At 38.6% G+C, this 24,694-nt stretch overlaps 1 protein-coding gene across 6 annotated transcripts in view; it reads left to right on the plus strand.

The window, feature by feature from the left end:
* Nucleotides 1–24,694, plus strand: part of ARID1B (AT-rich interaction domain 1B) — a 383,300-nt gene that overhangs the window by 271,559 nt on the left and 87,047 nt on the right. For 5 of the 6 annotated variants that reach the window (XM_034669369.1, XM_034669370.1, XM_034669374.1 and 2 more), the window contains one exon: nucleotides 17,810–17,899. The exons of the other annotated variant lie outside the window; for it this stretch is intronic. In XM_034669369.1, coding sequence (XP_034525260.1) covers nucleotides 17,810–17,899 — 90 coding nt within the window. The remainder of the gene's footprint in view (nucleotides 1–17,809; nucleotides 17,900–24,694) is intronic. 6 annotated transcript variants of the gene reach the window in all.

Below are 24,694 nucleotides of genomic sequence, written 5' to 3' on the forward strand. Positions count from 1 at the left end.
AGTGAGTTTCAGATAATCAGACTATTGAGCTGACTTCCTTGTGAGAGACATGATGTAACTTTAGTATATTTAATTAATAAAAGAGGGCAATTGGAAACATTCTGGTTTGAATCCAGTGGGCTAGATGAAATAATAATGTATTATCAGGTTGGTCTCTGTCATAAAAGCAAATAAAGCTCTGAAGCATTTGTGGTGAATCCCCTGTGAAGGCGCCGTTCTGCCACAAAAGGCACCGCGTTTGCATCTTGTTCGTTATTTGTCAGCTGATAGGCCTTCAAGGCTCTTCTATCCAGGACGCTAGCGGTGAGGGTAAGAAAGAGACTCCAAACCCTCAGACTACAGTAGGACCAATAGTTGAAAAGCTTAATCCAGCAGGTGATTGGTGGCGTGTTTAGAATGAAGATTGTGTGGCTCCTCTCTGGGTTCTTTCATGCTTGGGACATCTTGGGAATTTCCTCATTCCCTTAATGGCTCAGAAGTACAGAGGTCAGGCACACCTCCACTGTGCTGATGTATCTATATATTTTTTGGACCCAATGGCACATCAACAGTTGGCATTATCTCGGGTAAGGATTTAGGAAAATCTAACGCTGCTGTGAATGAACAGTTGAGCCATAGGACACGGAAGACTTTGTCTTCGCAGGCTAACTCTTTAAAGTTGGAGGACCAGGTTGCCGTGGTTTGTTCCCACTGGAGGGCACAGATGGGGGAAAGCGTTAGTTTGTGTTTTATACTGCTTTTATTTGAGATGGGGTTCGTTCACAATGAAGAATTGTATTGGTGGTCTGCTCACAGCTGCTCTCCCACCCTCTAAACCCCAAGGCAACACCAAATAACATGAAGTACCGTATGTCCACATTCAGGCACCGGAGATAAAAGTCTTTACTGTATCTGCTAAGCTGGGACCCGAGCAGATTCTGTATTTGAAGCGTCTGCTTTGGCGTATATTAAAGTTTCCTTTCTTGAAGCAAATGAACTAGAAGACACTGACAGAAAGATACCAAACTCAAAGTAATTTGTGGATTTTCTAGCTCATTTAAATAAATGCTTAAGATGAGGACATTTGATGAATATGTGCGTTATTGAAAACTCATTTTTCACGCACACTATTGCCATTAGGCCTTATGCAGTTATTTAAAGTTCACTAAAGAAAATGACTAGTGATACCCTTGCTGCTCAAATTGCAGAGCTGCGCTGTCTTACCACACACGCTGGTTTGGTTACTATCTTAGATAAGATGTCCGAAGATTACCACAGATCTGGAGTCCAGCTACACAACCCACCGGTGTCCTCTCTGAACCAAATTATATTTGTCCTTTATCATGGCAGAAGAAAAGATCCTAGCCGGTACTTCATGTTTCAGAAATTAAAGAAATAACTTCTGTGAATACAGCCCACAGTAAGAAGTTCTAGTGCTCTTACCAGTTGGATTGGCAGAGTATAAGAAATACGTCTTCCACAAGAGGTATAAAGTCAGACTGTGGTAGGTAAAGCCCATAGTTAGCTTTAAAGATTTGAGAAAGAGCTGATTTCTATAACATGAAGAAGGTATGAGGATAACATCAGAATAAAATATCCCAAGATCTTAGTTTTGGATGCAGCAGAATTGAATAATAGAGGGACGTGCAAGATGAAAGTTGATCTTGGTCGTGACATATTGGTAATTAGTAGGAGTAATTTCTACAGTGTGGGTTTTTTTAAACTCCTCACTAAAGTTAGTGTTGCCTCCAAAAATTCTTGAAGAGTAGAAGAATAACTCAATTCCTAATTGTTAAAAACGATGCATTATGTATTGATCTTGTTGCAGCATTCCAGGGAAAGAACTTCATCGTAGTAGGGTTGTTAGTAAAGTGACAGGAAATACTTCCTATTTCTTCTCAAAATTCCACAGCAACCACTTAGCAGTTTAATTCACATGAATTCACAGACCCTACTTTTTTCTAACAATAAGCCTTTCTGACCCTTGTTAATTTCAGGGAATTTATGAATAGGCCCCAAGTCTTTGCTATCAAACATCCCATGATTCCCCATGTACCTTACACATCCTTATTGAGGAAGATTGGACAGCAAAATTGCCGAGGCTTCTATGGTTTAACATGTCATTCCATGTTAATTTTAAGAAGCCAGTCCCCTTGAATGACTAATGAAGGAATCTCAGGGAAGACGTGTCCTTCTCCATAGTAAGGACTCAGTGGTTTTGTACTTCAATTATTTACATTCCAGCACAGCCATCTCCTACTTGCATCGGAACTTGGAAGACAGACACGCACTCCGGATGTTGTTCTCCCTTCATCCACTTTTGCCCAAAGTCAGCTAATGAGGCAAAACTGGAAGGAGAGAATGGATTCCTGGCAAAGGAGCTGTCATTCAAATCCAGTGTTGCCATGTTGGTTAATGATATCGCTGTTGCATCTTAGAGAACTAAAACCTTTTACTTTTGTTGATTATTATTTTTTTAATTTTAAAAAATTTTTTGGCTGCAGTACTGTGATGGAAGAAACGCTTCTTCTCTGGCCGCTACAACTTTTGAAAAATGGAATTTCTGGGTATTTCTTTGCCTATTAGTATCGCATATTAAGATAGCACAGTATTACTTGAAAAAAGGTGAGTGATTTGTCTGCCAGAGGCTGTTGTAGTTCAGAGTTAGTGTTTTTGTTCTGACTGAATTCCTGTAGTTGTATGTTGTAGTAATTTAAAAAGGAATTAACCCAGGAAGTTTTAGCCTCAATAGAGGATTAATGTGGAAATGCTATTCATCTCATGTTTATTCTCTCCTCCCCCAACACAACAGTAATAGAGCATAACTTACATGATTGCATCTCGCCAGTAATTCTGATCTGTTTGTTTATTTTGGTCTGGACAAAAAAGTTGAGAAAGTAAAACTGCAAAAAGCATCATTTAGCTAACAGTTTACCTGCTAAATGCAATTACCATTTAAATCTTAGAACTGTGCATTAAGTACTGAGGAAGCCAGTGCATCCAACACTACATCTGATTTTAAAACGACACAAACCAAATTCTGTTCCTGACATTTATTTATGTCGTCCTCTTTGTTCGGTATGGGAGAGTGTGTCAGGTTTATATGTCATTACTGTTGTGAATAAATACCATTTGATGTTTATTGACTTTTTGAGCAAGTGGCCCTGAGATGTTTCTTTTTTACTGATACTGTCACTTAAAACAGGAGTTAGCAAACTACCACCTTTGGGCTAAATCCAGCTCATCACCTGTCTTTGTAAATAAAGTTTTATTTATGCTATTTTATTTATGTATTATCTATGGTGCTTTTGCACTGCAACAGCTGAGTTGAATAGTTGCAACAGAGAACATATGGCCTGCAAAGCCTGAAATATTTACTCTCTGGCAATTTACAGAAAAAGTTTGCCTATCCCTGATCTACAGTAATAAAACTATGTGATTACTGATAACTAATGGTTTAACTATTAGTCTGGGCTTGGGGGTAATCTGTCACACCTTTATTTATTCAACAAATATTTATTGAATGCTTACAATATGTCTGGTTCAGCAGACATAGTGGGGAACAAAACAGACAATTCCCTGTATACTGGAACTTGAATTTTAGTGAGATGAGACGAACAGTAAAACAGAAAGGTAAAATAAGAATTTAGGTGAGTGCTAGGACTCTGTCACCGGTAAGAACGTAGCATTTGTTAGTACTGACTGTCCCACCATCTTCCTCTGTGAACTACACCAAGCTATACTATATTCATATCTCAGTCTAAACGCTGTAAGTTATGCATTGCAGGATGTGTGCTGGTTTATAAGACATATACGTATTAGCCTCTTTTCTCCCAATTCTGTTATATACTAAAATCCCAATATTTTTTTTACTAGAAATGTTTACTTTGATGATTATTTTGATCCAGTTCTTAACAGCTCTTTTTAATTAGAAAAACGTCACTCAAAATCTATCCTAGTGTAAAAATTCCCAAGGAAAGTATTAGCAAACAAAATTCAGCAGTGCATTAAGAAAATAGTGCAACATGACTAAGTGAAATTTATTCCAGGAATGCAAGGTTGGTTCATTATTAACAACTGCATTAATATTATTTACAATGGAAATAAATTTGCAGAAAAATATCTTCTTTAATAAAATTCAATACCCAATCATGACAAGAACACTCAGTGAAATAGAAATTGAAGGTACTTTCTAACATGGTAAAGTATATCTGCCTTAGTTTAAAAACCAGTATCTTATGTAGTGGGGAATCATTAAAGACATGTCCCCTAAAATACAAGCAAGGCACTGTCTCCACTACTACTGTCTTCACTGTCTGCACTACCACTCAGCAATGTTCTGGAGATGTTGGCCAGCGCAATTAAGACAGAACTCCCAGGCATAAAAATGGGTATAGAAGAAATATAATTGTCTACAGATGATGTAATAGTAAACCTGGAAAACCCCAGAGAATCAATGATAAATTAACTCAAACTGTAGAAGAATTCAGTGCTGTGGCACGATATAAAAATTAACATACAAAGAGCAATAGCCTATAACATTATGTGTCAACTATACTTCAATTAAAAAAAAAAATTGGCTGGGAAGATGGCAGAGTAGGAGGACCCTAAGCTTGCCTTGTCCCAGGGTACAGCTAGATAACACCCATATTAGCATAAATAACCCAGGAAACTGGAATACTGGCAGAATAGAGACCCCACAACTGAAGGCAGGGAAGAGGCCACATTGAAGAAGACAGAAGAATGAAGACAGGGTCTGGGACCATGGCCCTCCTCCATGGGGATGGAGTCTGCAGTGTGGAGAGGGCAGGATACAGACTTGCACCCCAGGAGCCCACAAACAGGGAGGATTAATTTCCATAATATTTGCCTTTGAAAAAGAGACGGGCTAAATTTTGTGTGTTCTGAAAGCCAGCTGGACTTAAAGCCTGGAATTTTAAGTCAGCTGGGTCAGCTCTGGGAGAGCCTGCAGGGCTTTAGGAAGTGGAGTCCCCACCCTTAAGGAGACAGCAGGACAAACAGCCCATGAAGATACAGCATAGAACCGGCAATTTGAAAAACACTGGGAACAGATGGGAGGCAGAATGATTTGCTTATCTCAGAGTGCTGCCCAGAGAGAATGGGAACACAGGGAGACCTCTCCAGGAACAAAGGAGCAGGCAGGCACCATTTCTCTATCTGGCCCCCCAGCATAAACAGTGGCCACCTGCAGTAACCAGCCCAACACTGACACTTTTTACCTAACTGCTTGCACCAAGCGCCACCCCACTGCACTTCCTTGGATCTGCCCTTCCCAGTTAGGCTCCCCTGAGTCCCCTAGCTATGGGCCGCTCCCCCCCCACCAAAGACTGGTGCAAACCCTGCCAACCTCACATATCCTGACCTGCACATCTTACGGGACCTCAGTTCCAGTAGGGACAGATGTCGTTTTGCAGGCAAACTGCTGCACACCTTGCTGCCCACAATATGCAAAGAGAGTCTCTGTGGACACGGATTAAAGGTTAAAGAGGCCAAGACTCAACAGCAGAGCATAGGCAACATACATAGGAGACACTCCCTGAAGTGCCAGCCCCTGGGGATCAGGAGAAACTGCACTGCAGGACACTACAGGACCTCTTCTTCATAAGGCTAATATCGTTCAGAATAAGAGAAGCAGCTGACTTTCCTAACACACAGAAACAGACACAGAAAGTAAGACAAAATGGAGAGACAGAGAAACATCTTCCAAATGAAAGAATAGAATCAAACCACAGCAAGAGACTAAAGCAAAATGGATAGAAGTAATATGCCTGATAGAAAATTTAAAGCATTCATCATAAAGATACTGGACTGGAGAAAAAAATGGAGGACATCAGTGAGACCCTTAACACAGAGGTAAAAAGAACCAATTGAAATTAAGAATACAATAAATGAAATTTAAAATACACCTGATGGAATAAATAGCAAGCCAGATGAAGCACAGGATCGAATTAACGACCTAGAAGACAGAATAATGGAAAGTAACCACACTGACCAAAGGAGTGGAAAGAACATTATGCAAATTGAAAATAGTCTTAGGGAACTCAGTGACTCCATCAAGTGTAATAACACCCACATTACAGTGATCTCAGAAGAAGAAGAGAGAGAGAGATAAGGGGGGAAGAAAATTGATGTGAAGAAATAATAGCTGAAAACTTCCGTAATCCAGAGAAGGAAACAGAGCTCCAGATCCAGGAGGCACAGAGATCCCCCAAAAATCCAACTCAAGGAGGTCCACACCAAGATGCATAGTAATTAAAATGGCAAAAAGCCTGCAATAAACAAAAAAAAATTTAAAGTAACAAGAGTAAGGAAGACAGTTACTTATGAGGGAAACCCCATAAGGCTATTAGCAGGTTTTACAGCAGAAACTTCATAATGGGCCAGAAGTGAGTGGCATGATATATTCAAAGTGTTGAAAGGGAAAATTCTGCAGTCAAGAATACTCTATCCATCAAGTCTATCATTTAGAATAGGAGGGATAAAGAGTTTCTCAAATCAATCAAGGGATTCATAAAAAATTCAACCAAAAATCAAAGGATTCAGGGGCGCCTGGGTGGCACAGCGGTTAAGCGTCTGCCTTCGGCTCAGGGCCTGATCCCAGCGTTATGGGATCGAGCCCCACATCAGGCTCCTCTGCTGTGAACCTGCTTCTTCCTCTCCCACTCTCCCTGCTTGTGTTCCCTCTCTCGCTGGCTGTCTCTATCTCTGTCAAATAAATAAATAAAATCTTTAAAAAAAAATCAAAGGATTCATAAAATGAAAGGATGTACCTAAAACATAGGGGCAAGAGGAATAAAGAGTGAGCTCAAATTTAAGTGACCATTAACTTAATATAGACTGCTATGTGCAGATGTTATATACAAACCCAGTGTAACCACAAATCAAAAACCACTAATAGATACGCAAAAAATAAAAAGAAAAGAATCCAAGTATATCAGTAAAGAAAGCCAACACGCCATGAAAGAGCAAGAGAAGAAAGGATCAGAAAATCTATAGAAACAACCACAAAACAAGTAACAAAATGGCAATAAATACATATCTACCAATAATTACTTTGAATATAAATGACCTAAATGCTCCAATCAAGAGACACAGGGTGGCAGAGTAAATAAAAAAAAAAAAAGACCCATCTATATGCTGCCTACAGGAGACTCATTTCAGACCAAAAGACACCTGTACATTGAAAGTAAGGGGATAGAGACACATTTATCATGCAAATGGATGCCAAAAGTAAGCCAGGATAGCAATACTTACATCAGATAAAATAGATTTCAAAACAAAGATAGTAAGAAGAGACAAGGACAATATGTAGTAATAAAGGGGACCATCCTACAAGAGGATATAAAATGTAAACATTTACACACCCAACATGGGAGCACCCAAATACATAAAACGGTTAATAACAAGCATAAAAGAGATAACAGTAATGCAACACTAGTAAGGGACTTCAACACCCCACTTACATTGGTGGACAGATCATCCAACCAGAAAATCAACAAGGAAACAGGGGCTTTGAATGACACAATGGACCAGATGGATTTAAAGACATATTCAGACACTGGACCAGATGGATTTAAAGATATATTCAGAACAGCAGGATGCACATTGTTTTCAAGTGCACACAGAGTTTTCCAGAATAGACCACATATTAGGCCACAAAACAAGTCTCAACAAATTCAGAAAAATTGAAGTTGTACTGTGTATCTTTTCTGACCACAGTCTCTGAAACTAGAAATCAACCATAAGAAAAATCTGGGAAGAGCATAAATACATTGAGGTTGAATAACAGGCTATTAAACAATGAATGGGTCAACTAAGAAATTGAAGAAGAAATAAAAAATTAACATGGGCACAAATGAAAATGAAAACACAATGATCCAAAATCTTTGGGATGCAACAAAAGGGTTGTAAGAGGGAAGTTTATAGCAACACAGGCCTACCTCAAGAAGCAAGAAAAATCTCAAACAACCTAACATTACACCTAAAGGAACTAGGGAAAAAAAGAATGAACAAAACCCAAACCCACAAAATGAAGGAAATAATAAGGATTAGAACAGAAATAAATGCTGTAGAAACTAAAAAAAAAAGATAATGAAACCAGCAGCTGGTTCTTTGAAAAAAAATCAACAAAACTGATAAACCCCTAGCTAGACTCATTAAAAAAAGAAGTACCCAACTAATCAAGATTACTAATGAAAGAGGAGAAATAATAGCCAACACCATAGAAGTACAAACAGTTGTAACAAGATTATGAAAACCTATATGCCAACAAATTGGACAACTTAGAAGAAAAGGATAAATTCCTAGAAACATAAAACCTACCAAAACTAAAGAAGGAAGAAATAGAAAATCTGAGCAGACCAGTCACCAGCAATGAAATTGAATCAGTAATCAAAAAACTCACAATAAATTAAAAGTCCAGGACCAGGTGGCTTCACAGGCAAATTCTCCCAAACATTTAAAGAACCCATTCTTCTTAATTCCCATTCTTACCCATTAATACCCATTTTTCTTAAACTATTCCAAAAATACAAGAGGAAGGAAAACTTCCAAATTTATTCTATGAAGCGAGTATCACCCTGATACCAAAACTAGATAAAGACACCACAACAGAAGAGAAATACAGGCCAATATCTCTCATGAGTATAGATGGAGAAATCTTCAACAAAATATTAGCCAACCCAACCGAACAATACATTAAAAAATCACATACCACAACAAAGTGGAATTTATTCCCAGGATGCAAATGTGGTCCAGTACTCACAAAACAATCATCGTGATATGTCACAACAATAAGGGTATAAGAGCCATATGATCGTTTCAGTAGGCAGAGAAAAAACATGTAACAAGGTGCAACATCCATTTATGATAAAAACTCTCTAACAGAGTAAGTTTAGAGGGAACATACCTCAACGTAATAAAGTCCTTATTTGAAAAACCCATAGCCAACATCATACTCAATGGGGAAAAACTGAGAGCTTTTCCCCAAGGGTCAAGAACAAGACAAGAATGTCCACTCTCACTACTTTTTTTTTTTTTAAGATTTTATTCATTTATTTTACAGAGACACAGCAAGAGAGGGAACACAAGCAGGGGGAGTGGGAGAGGGAGAAGCAGGCTTCCCTCTGATTAGGGAGCCCAATGCGGGGCTCGATCCCAGTACCCTGGGATTGTGACCTGAGCAGAAGGCAGGCGCTTAACGACTGAGCCACTCAGGCACCCCACGCTCTCACCACTTTTATTCAGCATGATACAGAATTGCTGTCCTAGCCACAGCAATTCGTCAACATACAGAAATAAAAGGCATCCAAATTGGTAAGGAAGAAGTAAAACTTTCACTATTTGCAGATGTCATGATACTATATATAGAAAACCCTGGAGACTTCACCAAAAAACTATTAGAACTGATAAATGAATTCAGTAAAGTCACAGGGTACAAAATCAATGTATAGAAATCCGTTATGTTCCTATATATTAATAATGAAGTAGCAGAAAGTAAAACTAAGAAAACAGTCCCATTTACAATTGCACCAAAAGCAATAAAATATCTAGGAATAAACGTAACCAAAGTGGTGAAAGACCTGTACTCTGAAAACTATAAAATACTGATGAAGGAGATTCAAGACAACACAAAGAAATGTAAAGACATTCCATGGTCATGGGTCAGAAGAACAAATATTGTTAAAATGTCTATACTACCCAAAGCACTATACAGATTGAATGCAATCCCTGTCAAAATACCAACAACAGTTTTCACAGAACTAGAGCAAACAATCCTAAAATTTGTATGGATCTGCAAAAGACCTTGAATAGCCAAAGCAATCTTGAAAAAGAAAAACAAAACTTGGAAGCATCACAATTCTAAATTTCAAGTTATATGACAAAGCAGTAGTAATCAAGACAGTATGGTAGTGGCATAAAAATAGATACATAGATCAGTGAAACAGAATAGAAAACCCAGAAGTAAACCCACAATTGTATGAATTGTACGGCCAATTAATCTTTGACGAAGGAGGAATGAATATACAATGGGAAAAACATATTTTCAACAAATGGTGTTGGGAAAACTGGACAGCCACCTGTGAAAGAATGAAACTGGACTACTTACACCATCCACAAAAATAAACTCGAAATGGGTTAAAGACTTAAATGTGAGACCTGAACCCATAAAAATCCTTGAAGAGAGCATAGGCAGTAATCTTTCCGACATCGGCTGTTAGCAGCATTTTTCTAGATATGTCTCCTCAGGCAAGGGAAATAAAAGCAAAAATAAACTATTGGGACTACTTCAAAATAAAAACTTTCTGTGCAGTGAAGGAAACAATCAACAAAACTAAAAGGCAACCTCCTGAGTGGGAGAAGATATTTGCAAATGACATATCTGATGAAGGGTTAGTATCCAAAATATACAAAGAATTGATACAACTCAATACCCAAAAAATAAATAATCCAGTTAAGAATGGGCAGAAGACATGAACAGACATTTCTGCAAAGAAGACATCCAGATGGCCAACAGACACATGAAAAGATGCTCAACATCACTGAGCATCAGGGAAATGCAGATCGTAACTACAATGAGCTATCATCTCATACCTGTCAGAACAACTAAAATCAACAACACAAGAAATAACAGCATTGGTGAGGATGTTTAGAAACGGGAACTCTTGTGCACTGTTGGTGGGAATGCAAACTGGTGCAGTCACTATATAAAACAATATGGAAGTTCCTCAAAAAAGTTGAAACAGAACTATCCTATGATCAAAGAATCACACTGCTGGGTATTTACTCCCAAAATACAAAAACACAAATTCAGAGGGATACATGCATCCCTATGTTTATAGCAGCATTATTTACAATAGCCAGACTATAGAAGCAGCCCAAGGGCCCATCAGTGAATGGATAAAGAAGATGTGGTGTATACATACAATGGAATAGTATTCAGCCATAAGAAAGAATGAAATCTTGCCCTTCAGCACAACATGGATAGAGCTAGAGAGTATAATGCTAAATGAATTGAGTCAATCAGAGAAAGACAAAACCATGTGATCTCACTCATATGTAGACTTTAAGAAACAAATGAGCAAAGGGGAAAATAAAGTTCTTTTTTCCAAGGGAGAACTAAGAAACAGATTCCAAAGAGAAAACTAAGAACCAGGAAATAGATTCTTAACTGCAGGGAATAAACTGATGGGTACTGCAGGGTGGGTTGGTAGGGGTATGGAGGAAATTGGAAATGGGTATTAAAGAATACCCTTATCATGATGAAAAAATAAAATGAAAAGTAAAAGCAATAGCCTTCCTCTACATGAGCAATAAACAGTTAAAAGACATACCATTAGAGAAAATCCCATTTGTAATAGCAACAAAGAAGATTAAATGCTCAGGAATAAATTTAACATAAAATGCACAAAACTTTTACGTACTTGGAAGAAACTAAAGAAGACATAAACAATGAAATATGTCTCCTGTTCTTTGAACAGGATGAACTCAATAGTTCTCCATTCTCCTTAAATTATAGTATCTTCGTAATCCCAGTAAAAATATTAACAAGCTATTTTATATAGGCAAAATGATACTAAAGCTCATATAGAAAAAATAAATATGGTAGAAAACACTGAAAAAGAAAAAGTAGGTTGAGGGGTTAGAGAGCTAGCTTTAATAGACATTAAAACATGCTATAGGAGTAGATCTTAAAAACTGATCTCAGGAGATAAAATTTTATCTATATCTTGTCACACACAAAAATAAACTCCCGGTAGATTAAGTTGAGACCATTCATGTACTTGAAGAAAACTGGGGTGAATTCCTCTCTAACCTTGGTGCAGAAAAGAACTTTCTAACTAGGACACAAAATCCAGAGGCAATAAAAATAAAGATTGATAAATTTGGCCCCTTGTTTAAAAAAAAAATGTTCCAATACAGAAGACATCATAAAATCCAAAGACAATTGACAAAGTAGGAGGAAACAGTCACAACTTACACCATAGAGAAAAGGCTAACATCCCTGATATATAAAGAATTTTTAAAAACTTCAAGACAAAAGTGCCAAAAACCCAGACTGAAAAATGTGGTAAAGACATGAACCAGCAATGAACCGGAAGATATATTTTTATATCTCTCAAAATGAAAAGGTGGTCAAACTCACTCAGAATCAGGAAAGCAAATTCAAAAATCTCAGATACTGTTTCTCACATATAAGACTGACAAACATTTTTTAAATGCCCACATACTTTGTTAGTGATGTTACAGAGAGACAGACCCTTCAGACTTTGCTAGTGAGAATTTAAATTGGTTCAGAGCTTCACAGAGGGAAATTTACATATTTTTTTTTTTGCCCCACCAATCCTACTTCAAGGAATTTACCCTAAAAATAGATCTCAACAATACAGAAATACATACACAGGAAATTGAAAACAACCTAAATGCCCATATAGAGGCAAGTGGTTGAATAAAGTATGGAATATTCACACAAAGGAATGCCATATACCTATTCCTCAAATGAAAAATGTTACAAAAGTACTTGTAGAATGTACTTTTCAGGATATGTTGTCAAGTGGAAAGGCAAAGCCCAAAACTTGTCTAGGATATGCTACCCTTCAAGTAAGGAGTAAAATAATGTAAGAGAATACACAGGTATTCTTTCATTTATGAAAAAAATATGTAGCAAAGATAACCAAAACCTAAAAAGATTATTTATTATAGAGGGCAGCTGGAAAGAAATGGAAAGAAGGAGAAATGGAAATAGGGCAGCAGGATTGAGGAGGGACTGACTCTTGGACGTCTATCTTTTTGTATCGCTGTGACTTACGGAACCATAGAAGTGCTTCACATACCCCCCTGAATATCAGAACAATTAAAGCCAATCAAGGTGTGAAGGGAATGCAAAATGGCAAGAAGTCCTAACAAATGGCTCTGTGTTTTTCACAGTGATGTAGATTAGTAATTCTGAAATTACTTTGTGTATATAATAGAATTGAATAAATTAGTAAATTGATTTAGATAATGAGAACAGGGTTTCTAACTATTATAAAAAGAGGTCATAATAAGGAAAGAGGGAAGGCTATAATACACCCTCCAATTCTGGATTGGAATCAGAGGTATTTGCATAAGCTCACGGTTACGCACACAAATACTGAAATATAGTTATGCATATATGTATGGGTTAGTGTACATACGTGTATTTCCTACTTCTGTTCACTAGGGGGGCCTAGAAGCAATAACACCCCAGAAATAATGAGCAGACCCTAGTGCCCTGATCTTAGTCTGTGAACATCATCTTCCGGTAAAAGGAACCAGCACTCCTAGGAGAAGTGGTTGATAACAGGGCTAGGTCAGGAAAAATGCAAAATGAGCCTGCAGTATCTATGATTCCAAAAACTAAGGATTTGAAGGAGCTTCTGATGGCCAAAGCTGGAGCGATTTGAGCAAAAAAAAAATGTCAGTGTTGCATATTAACCCATGGAATAAAATAAATATCAATGAGTATATTCATTTTTTGTTGTTTTAACAAATTACCACACACTTAGCAGCTTAAAACAGCACACACACACTGTCTCACAGTTTCCATGGCGAGGCATCCAGGCACAGCCTAGTTAGGTCCTCTGCTCAGGGCCTCATAAGCCTACAGAGTGTCAGATGGTCTCTCTTCTCATCTGGAGGCTCAACTAGGAAGAATCTGCTTCCAATCTCATTCAGATTGTTGGAAAAATTAATTTCCTGTGGTTGTAGAAGTGAGGCCCTCAAGTTCTGGAGGCTGCCTGTCCTTGCCATGTGGCTCAGTTCTCATCATGGGAGCTTCGTTCTTCAAGGCCATTGGAAGCACTGTCTGCTCAGAGAAGCCTGGGTCCTCTTTCAAAGTCGGGTCTGCCTATCATCATCACCCTTTTGATGATCTCAAAGCCAGCCGATTAGGGACTTTAATTGTGTCTGTAAAATGCCTTTAATTTTGCCATGTAACATAATGTTAGGAGTGGTGTTTCATTACTCTTGTTATATTCTTTGGTTAAAGCCAAGTCACAGGTTCTGCCCTCAACCAAGAAGCGGGGATTACACAAGGATGTGACTTGCTGGAAGTCATCCTGTAGTGTGCCTTCTACAATGAGCTTTTGTGGATAGAAACGAATAGTCTTATAAATGCATACGCAAATGGGGAAGAAGAGCTAGTTCTTCCTCACAAGTAGATTTCCATCAATAAATGCAGAAGGGAATAAAGAATCATTCTTACAAATAGTATTGTAATAAACGTTACAGACAGGGTTCTCTGATGGATGCTAAAATCAGTGCTCGCAAGTTTGAGAGAAGACAGGATTTTCATAGTCTCAGAGATCGTCCCCAAGATACAACTACAAAGGGCAAAATAGTAATTTTATAGTGGAGGGATTTGGTAGACACCCAACTTTTACCAAGTAATCAAGGTAAACAGCGCCAGAAATGAAACATATCAACGTCATGAGCAGTACTCTCCAAAAGCGTCAAGGTCGTAAGCGTGAGGAAAGACTGAGGGTCTTTTATAGGCTGGAGGAGACTAAGAGAAATAACTAACTGCAGTGTGAGATCCTGGAATGGAAGAAAGAGAGAAAAACGGTGGTGAAATTCAAATAAGATCTTTAGCTAATAGTGTGGCACCACGGGAAGTGCTTCTAGATAATTATAATATGGTGATAAAAGATGTGAACACTGGGGGAGGTAGGCTAAGGGATTCATAGGAACTCATTGTACTCATTTGGTAACTTTGATTCTGTGTAAAATTTAAAGTTTTTAATTAAAAAAAATCATGGTATAGACTTCTGAGAGTTTTAAGTTGGCAACAGTTGAAATTCAGGTGACATATTGGTGTTTCATTTTTATTTGTTGCACCAAGATTTGTACAATATTGTGTATACGGTCATTGAAGAATAAATACATAGCTGTAAAGTAGTGGGATTTATTCTAACTCTAGAATTAACTATGTTTATTCTAATATAGTTTTTTCCAGTTGTGTTTTCGATTGTGTTTGCATCCTTGTAGACACAGACAAGGGGAAAATGGCTTTCTTTAAAAACTCCGTTTTAATGTTAAAGCCTTCCCATAAAGCTTGTTCACTATGCATGGCAATATTCTCTTTTAAAATAATTACCAAATTTTGTTTAAAAGGTTTTGCTTACGAGAAACATATGTCCTATAAAAATCTGTGGTTTTGAGGGTATTTACTTAATTCATTTGGTTCAGAGCGCTCTGAATTGTCTTCTTAATATGGACCATGGACACAAACGAATCCTGTATTATATTTCTCAGACATATTTTCTGATTCATCAGCTACTATGACTGTGCTGCTTTCTACCTGGGCATACGGAGGATGAACGTATTTCTTCGTAACTACGAAATTATTAGTGGAAAGAGAGGGTAAAAGCACATGGGGCGATTAAAGCGGTTTGCTCAGATCTGTCTTTACCATGCAAAGGCTCTTGTTTATTTCTTTAAAGGATAGATTTAATAATAAATTCTCTCATTGCTGTAAAGAGTTACTGTCTTAGAATTGCACCAGATGAGCACAGTGCTGCTTGGCTGTGGCAGTAGTTCATGAATTCATGAGCTGGGTTTCTTAGAGCCTTTTTTTATTTTTACTTGATGTGTTGTACATGAGAGCAGTGCCTTGGGCGTGCATAGTGTAAGTAGTGCTGTCCTGTATTAACACAGAATTACTGTGTGTTTTGCTGTCATGAGTCTATGAATTCGGTCTGTCATACAGAAACAATCATTATAATGTAAGCACTTACTGTCTTAGTGCAGCTGATTCCCCGGTGACATTTTTAAAAGTCAGGATTTGGCTGCAGAGTGCTTTCCATTTCTAAATGGGCTGCAGACTGGGAGCCCTAGGGCATGTCGTAGGAAGCACATGTCCCTGAGTAGACACAGCACCTGTTGTGTGTCTCCAGCCACGTTGATGACCAGTGTTTACCCTTGAAATGTTTTCATCCAGAATGTTGGGTTTTGTTTTTACTTTACATTTAATTATTTGGTGCTCACACTAATTTACTACAAATGTCTAGGAGTAAAATGAATGGCCGAATAGAGGCTGGACTGTCTGTCTAGGTTTTTTATACACTAGGTGTGGCTGTCACTGAAGAGCTTCTCGTAGTGGTCTCACAGTGCCACGTTTCTCAGCATCTGTAAATTCAGATCTTGGTTTTCACTCTATCCGAGAATGAGAAGGGCATTTGAACCCAGGAACACACAGAAATACATTCACAGGTTTCACACACATTCTTTTCTGAAAGTGCGAAGACTAAACTCTCAAAAACAATTTCAGGATTTTTTTTTTATAGCTATATTTTAACAACGATGTGTACATGTTATCTAAATGGAAAATCATCTTCCTCACTCTCTGGCTGCCACAGATACAACCGTTCTTAGAATTAGTAATGAGTGACAGTCCTGAGAAACTCTGGGGACCGTGCTCTTCCTGGTCTGTAGTCAGGCTGCCTGGACTCACAGAGATGCCATTGGTTAGAAATAGGAGGGGGTGGTTATTCAGCATAAAACACCAGGCTCTGCAGCGTGACCTTCATCGGGTGACGTGGTGGTAATCTTCAATACATTAATTTCCTTCTCTACTCAGTTGTGACTCTTGTAGCAATGTGCAAAACCATAGAAAAGCAGGTCCTGTGATGTCAGAGCAGTTAGCTTGACCTGGCAGGATCATAGACTGTGGTATCGGAGGGTTATGCAGGGAGGTCTGTGTACGCTTGCATGTATGTACTTAGGTATGTGTATTTGTCTGTTCCGGTCTTTCAGTTTATTTTAGCAAGGGAGGAGATTAGAAGATGAAACAGCAGGGTCTTGATGCCCTGAGAGCTAGCACCTTGAGGATTGTGCTAAATTCAACTGCCTTCTTCAGTAATATTTTAGTCAAAATGTATCTAAACCTCTGAGCCAGAAAGTGAGTTGAGATCTCAAGTACCTCTGATGATTCTTAAATTTCAAAATCCTGTCTCCTGCCTTCACCTGATTCATTGTCTCCCTTTAATTAATAAAAATAATAAGTATCATTTCCTTTAATTCATATGCTCAGATTAAGGGCCATTAAATAACAAAGTTTTATTAATATTTGTTATGCTAATGAAGGGATTAAAAGAGTAAAAGGCATGATTCCTGTCTCAAGGAGCTTACATTTTAGTTTGAAAAGACAAGCTGAGCACACATTAAATAAATGGAAATCAAATAGATGTTAATAGATGCTGTTGCTTTATTAACAAGATCAAAAAAGGTGCAGGATAATACTTCTTCCATCTTTAGTGCTAATATATACTACATTTTATAGTAGTATGTTTTATGTTTTTTCACGAAGGTCTTCTATGTTTATTTTAAATCTCTGATTAATTATAAAGATTTTTCTAGAAATTGGTTGATATTTCTACATCGAATAAATATTTACCAACAAAAAATTGTTGGCCAGTGTGCATGTCTGGCCACTTAGAAACTAGTTCAGACTCAGGAGGGGAGTTTAGTTCATTAGTCTTGGATTTTGTTAAATGTGTTAAAGTATTTGTTGGATTTCTGCTGCTAATTTATTTGTGAGTTTGGGAACTCCTTCAGTAAGAAATGAAACTTCTCAGGAGGTCATTGGCTGAATATGATTATCCATATTTCTTCTTCGTTTTACCAGAAAGGGGCAATGTAGCACGCTTTTTGAGCCATGTCTTTTTCGATATGGGGCCGTACCTTCTCTAATCGTTAAGATTAAATAAATGTAACTGTGTCTTGGTTTTGCACAATTGCAATATTAATGTAGAGGGTTCCCCATCCCCACTTCCCTTCCTGTGTTTTCCAGGCAGTCAGATGCCTCCTCAGCCACCTGGGAGCCAGTCAGAATCCAGTTCCCATCCTGCCTTGAGCCAGTCACCAATGCCACAGGAAAGAGGTTAGTCTTCAGTTCATATCTTATATATCTCTGTGTTTTGAGTATATAAGGCTTAAATGAATTTGGTCACCTGTGCATCTCCTCATAGATAATGTTTCTTCATCAGATGAACAAAATAACATACATACAACAACAAATAAGGAAGAGAAGGATGCTTTCTTACAGATGAGGTGAAGTTTTACCAAGCGTAGTTCAAAACCCAAAGAATTCTGTTAATTCCACATAGCACCATGAAGCGTAGTTCTACGTGACTGTAGCCTGACAGTTGATCTAGCTGTGTAAAAGTGACTATTAATGATGCAATTTGAATATCAGTCCTAATGAAGCAAAATGTTAGAGTGTGTGTATGTTTAACTGTTCTGATCAATTATTTATCCCAGGATACTTAAACAGTAAAAATTTAAACACAGAGTAAGACCTTCTGTTATACAATTGTAGTATCTTAGAACTAGAGCCAACCTGAGAGATTGTAGAGTCCAGTCACCTCAACTTACAACTAAAGAAAGTGAGGACCAGAGAGCTTCCATAAGACTTCCTCATTGTCAGAGGCTAGTTAGGACCAGAGCCAGAAAAAAGAACATGGGCTTTTCCTGAAGCCCTTGAACACACACGTGGGTTGTCCCACATCTGCAGACTCTTTGATCTTTAGCTCAGTTGTGCTCGTTGACCCCACGTATTATTGCCGTGGTTGCGGCCTCTGGCCTTCATTTGTTTATCTCTGTCTACTTTCTCTCCTTATGTAGTAAAGCTATTTTTGTTGGTGGGGATTTTCATCCAGACTAGTGTAGACCGGGGTTTACACGCCCACCGCACCGTGTGGTGCTGTGCCAACTCCCTCCCCACGGCCTGTGAGTCAGGGCTCGCCCATCCCGCCTGTGGAGCGTGTCGCTTGCGTTCTCCCTCACGCCTCCCCAGAAGACAGAAGTGGCTAGCTTGGTAGCTGCTATTTAAAGGTTCCCAACCCCTCACGTTTATAATTATTCCTGTATGAGTTGTACAGATGATGATTTGCTTCTAATTGGAATTAAAACGTTTCAGTTATTTTACATGTTAAATAACTCAGCACCTTGTGATTTAGAAAGTAATGCCAATGAAAAGATGGATTAGTCCTAACTACATATCATTTGTGTTGAAATGAATATTTAGTGGGAATAAAGTGAAATTTTTATTTTCTACTACCTCTACATATTCAACCTTTTTATTATAATTTACTGTATAGCTAACACATTAATTCCCTTATTGAGATACTACCGTACGTCTTAATGGGATAATTAATGGTTTTCAAACCTCAAGGTGGATGAGAATTACCTGGAGAACAGGTTAAAAGAGACTTCTGGGCCACACACCCCCAGATTTCTGACTCAGTAGGCTTGTGGTGGGCCACTTAAAATCTGTATTTTGGACAAGTTCCCAGCTATTGCTGATGCTGCTGATCTGAAGACCATACTTTGAGAACCACTGCCTTATAATGATACTGTAATATGCTCTAATAATTGTGTGGTATGTGCATTTGTTTCTCTAAACTTTCCACTGTACCTTCCTGTGAACCAGTCTTGGACCTCACATCTGTTTTCTGTATTAACTCCTCGGGTCTCTGGTCATCTGGAAGTTCATGGAGAGCGTACTAGCACCATGCAAGGGGAATTCTCTCCAAACTCCTTTACTTGGCCTTGGGTTGCACCTACGTTGTGTTGCCGGGTCAGGGAAGTGGAGAAAATAAAGGATGAGAGAAATTACTTGCACTGAAAACCTGCTCAGGCCAGACCCAGAGCTAAGATGAGGATATTTGTCATTTCCTTTAATCCTCACCATAACCCTGTAACACCATTCTCACCGGGGGAGTCCGCTTCTTTGCCAAGCATTCAAGGGTAAGAGGTTCCTTATTTGGAAGTCCAATTCTAACCTTTATTGCTAAGAACTAAAAGAGAGAAACCCCTTCAGATCATCCAGCAATGTGTCCCCCTAACCTCTTCCGACTGATACGTGTTTAAGAAATTTGAAAATGTAGAAAGCCCAATGTGAACGATGGTGACACAACGAGGAAACGTAGTTAAGTTTTTAACTTACAGGGGCGCCTGGGTGGTGGAGTAGGTTAAACATCCAACTCTTGGTTTTGGCTCAGGTGGTGATCTTAGGGTCTTGAGATCAAGCCCTGCACTGGGCTCCGTGCTCAGCATGGAGTTGGCTTACGACTCTCTTTCCCTCTCCTTTTGCCCCTCCTCCCTTAAAATAAATAAATCTTTAAAAAAAAAAAAAACAACTTTTACCGTAAATACATTGGCAAGCAAAATCTAGAGTTTTCTTTTGGTGTCATTATATAAAAACCATTGTGTAGATATGTTTGTTATTTTTTTCCCTCTATCTTCATTGTGTGTAGTGGTTTTGGTAACTGGTAATGGATACATAACAATCTGGGTAGTTGCAATGTTCATTTCCTTCAAATAGCAAATATACATTTTATAATTTGCTAAATCTGAATTGATTTTTATGAATACGTTCCCCAAACTTTCTCTGAAAGGCTGCTAAAGATGTTATGTGTGTCCCTTATGTGCCCTTTGTTGATTGGCCAGCCCCCTAAACAGGAAAACCTTGTATTTCCAAATAGCGGGTAAATGATGCTTTGCCCTGGGGCACCTGGGTGGCTCAGTTGGTTAAGCATCTGCCTTCGACCCAGGTCATGATCCCCTGGTTCTGGGATTGAGCCCCATGTTGGGCTCCCTGCTCAGTGGGGAGTCTGCTTCTCCCTTTCCCTCTATCCTTCCCCCTGCTCATTCTCTCTCTCTCTCTCAAATAAGTAAAACCTTAAAAAAAAAAAAATACTTTGCCATGAATGAGTTGAATTTCCTCCAAATTGGATAGCAAGGCTTTTTTTAATGGCTTTATTATTTGTTAAAATCTAGGAAGAAAGGTTAGTTCTTGATGATATTTGATCAGGTATTTTAATGGCAAATGACAGTCATTATAATGCTTTGATAGAATATAACATTTATCTCGTTTGTTTCATCATCATTGGGTGTGTACCAACAGTATATACAGTACAAAGTAGATTTGAGAAAACACTTGCTAGAAAATTCCCCAGTGTTGACTCCCATGTATTGAAAAGTAATTTATCTTCATTTATACCTTTACAATTGATATATCCCCCTGCCCCTATTGAGGGAAGTGAGGAAAGAAACAGACAGGAAAAAAGTAATATTGATGAGTTAGCATCTTCTAACCCCCCCCCCCAAAAAAAAAGTATTCTCTCTCAGGAACCATGAACCTTGATAGGAACATAGCTCCTGTACTGCTGAGTACTAAAATAACCAAGCTGAGCAATTCCTTTTGCACTTGTTTTGTTTTAGTAAGATTAAGATAAGAGAGTAAGATTCCAGTTACACACAAATTCTTCAGTGTATCTACAAGGAATAGATTTTCTTTAATAGTGAAGAATCTGAAACACACTTGCCTAAAGATAATAGCACAAAGCAAGAGATGCAGCCTACTTCTATTTGGGGGTGTGGTTTTCTGGGTATTCCCCATAATCCTCATGAAGACAGCAGTACTGATAACTCTACCCGGAAGCCTGGCTCCCTCCAGGCTCGGGAAGCTGAACTTGCTGCCATCATTCCTTGCTGCTTGGTCCTTGGATTCCTGTTCAGGAAGAACATGTATTAATAAACTCTCTACTCTGTTGAGAATTTTGCAAACCTCAAGCTGTCCTGGGATCTGAACCACACTGGTTGGTATCTGCAAGGCCATGTCTTCTTCCCAGAGGTGGTTGTGGAGTCAGGTGCAGAGTCGGTATGCTGCCCAGATACCCAGCAGCCCTACAGTGCCCTCCGATCTGGTGGTTCTGGGGTCAAGTTTGTCTCAGGTCGCCAGTCACAAATCCATTTCCCCACATTGTATGTAGGCAAACATAACTGAATTTCTGCAGTTTTATATTTTCCATCTACAAAAGGTGTATTTGTAAGGAAATATGGATATGGCCTAGAAGGGAAACGTTTTAGGTATTTATTGGCCTCTTCACTGTCCTATAGTGCTGTCTCTACACTCTGGTCTGCTCTCCCGGACAGCACCTGGCTTAGCGCTCGCCTGTTTGCCCCTCACGTGGTGCTAGGACCTCCTACTAACTGAATAAAGAGAATGAGTTCAAATTCTTTGGTCTTACCTGCTTCATTATTGATACAAGTTTAAAAGAAGAAAGGTCAAAACTTCAGCTTAGTATTCTGTAACACATTCGCCACTGGGTTTTATCTTCAGTCTTCCCTCTGTAGTCCTCATATAACAAAATGCAGAATTGCTGTTAAAGCAAGCCCTTCACCAAAAAAAAAAAAAAAACCAGTGTAAATTATGCCACCTAAGGCATTGGAGGAAGTGTCCGGATAATGCTAAAATATTAAAATAAGTGTTACGAGAAAACTGTAGCTAACAAGTTTAGGTTAGTTTTATCCTTCTTGTGTAATCTTCAACTTGTAGAACTTAAAATTTGAAAAGAGCAATAGGAAATGGCTTCTTAATGTGTTGCCCTGTTTTCTTTCCAAGAGGGCTTGGAGGGAATATCTACTCAGTCATAGGAGTAGATAAATAAGTATAATTATTATTAACATTAAAATGATTGCATTTTTAACCCCCGTAAAATGTTAAACTTAATGAAACTAGCAAATGCCCTTCTAGTTATTGGATTAGCAATTAGGTGAAAACGTTTCAAGAAGGCTTATTTATTTGGACAGATGTAGAGAGGTCAGAATTAATTTTTTGAAAACCTTTTAATTGAATTCCCTTTTAATTTTCACAGTGGTGTCTAGTTAAATATTCATGGTAATGCTGGTGGTTTTCTGAAGGTCTGAACTAGATCTGAATTCTCAGAATCAGCATAGGTGATTTAACCCTTTTCATCTGGGACGCCAGCAGGGACTTCCTTAGGGTAATCCCATAGCATTTGAATAATTAGAAGGTAGTAATGAGGATTTAATTAGTCCTTGAGATATGCCGAAAGCAGAACCACTACGAACTTTCCCTTTTGGACACGGATCACAAGCAGAGTGGACGCTTCTGTAGGACTGTGATGGGCTAGGAAATGTATTCTGTTGCTGGAGGCGGCTCTTTGGCACCAATCTGTGACCATCAGATCTGCACAGAAGGTATCCTGTGTGAAATCTTCCAGAATTACCGAATAGCACCCCCCTCACCCGCCTTCATTCCTGTCCACCTACATGACAGCCTTTCTTCTCTCTCTTTACTGTTTAAAAAGAGTCGTAGTCAAAGCACACAGGCTTACTATACCTGATGGAGAATCAGCTTGCACTGTTACCAGTGACGGCAGATTAGACAAGCTAGACGAGTGGTGGGTTTACTCTGAGGACACAAGGACAGTAGACAAGGAGAAAGTAACAAAATCCAGTCAAACTCCATTCATGACCCTGCTGTGTATCTGAAGAGTCCCAAAACTCCCATCTTTGGAACCTGATCTTCACGGTGATATTTATCAGCAGCTTCATGGTTTTTTGTTTTTTTTGTTTTTTTAAAATATTTTATTTATTTATTTGACAGAGATAGAGACAGCTAGCGAGAGAGGGAACACAAGTAGGGGGAGTGGGAGAGGAAGAAGCAGGCTCATAGCAGAGGAGCCTGATGTGGGGCTCGATCCCATAACGCTGGGATCACGCCCTGAGCCGAAGGCAGACGCCTAACCGCTGTGCCACCCAGGCGCCCCAGCAGCTTCATGTTTATGAATATAGCTAGTGCCATTATCCAGAGAAAGTGTGTAGCACAGAGGTGGGATTGGACATTGAGATGTTGTTCTTGTGTGCCCACTCTGAAAAGGTGAATCAGAATTTGCATACGTCACAAGTATGAGGTTTCAAATATACCTATTTTGTGTAGATTGAGTAGAATATGTCTTCATTATTCTATTTTTTCTTCTGTTATTAATCCCAAATGTTAACTGACTTGGTATAATTTTATTCTCACTCCTTAGTGGTGCATTTTACTTTCTTTCTAAAGTCCACATAGAATTCCTCATCAAATTTCTAGGCGCATCCTTTTTGCTTAGGGCAAATCTTTCTTGCTTTTTAATGCCAAGAGCAAGAAAAGAGATCTCTTAAGATAAATCGAGTCTCTTACTGTTAATTAGACTGAGCTCTTGAAGGCCTGAACTGAATCTTGTTTAGACTCTGTATGCCTATGTCTACAGCAGAGCTTCGTGTATAATAGATGTTCAACAAAGATTGAGCTGGGCAACACAAAACAGGGCAGCCTTCACACCAATTCAGAAGTTTCCAAGGGTTTCAGAGCACAGAACAACCAAAGAACAAAATATTTTGTGTCCTTAAATTAAGAAATCTTACCGTATTAATAAATATTGTCTCAATTTTACCATGATAGCTCATTTACTGTGGTGTACACTGTTTCTCTCTCTTAAAACGTGGTGGGCACTTTGATCTTGCACCAGATGTAAGCTGCCACTTCTGCTCCCCATCCTTCACAGATATATTTCTATAACTGTACAGACATGACGTCAGGCTGAGCTGGAGTCCTCCCACCTGGAGCCTGGCATTAAATGACTTGTCCAGAGGCCACCCCCACCCCCCGACCCTACCCTAACCAGGCTCTTTATATCTTAGGAATATTTAAACGGAAATAAGTAAAAATTTGGAAGAGTTTTTAATGCTACTAACTGGTTTCATGGCAATATTTATATCACAATTAGTTTGAAATTTGTTAAATGATTTTGAATATCTTAATTGATCTAACTTCTTAATTTTCAAGAACAGATTAACAAGTTAGCTCAAAAATGGAGACCACCAGGAT

The sequence above is a fragment of the Ailuropoda melanoleuca genome, chromosome 10 (assembly GCF_002007445.2).
Source record: "Ailuropoda melanoleuca isolate Jingjing chromosome 10, ASM200744v2, whole genome shotgun sequence".
Classification (NCBI taxonomy): Eukaryota; Metazoa; Chordata; class Mammalia; order Carnivora; family Ursidae; genus Ailuropoda; species Ailuropoda melanoleuca.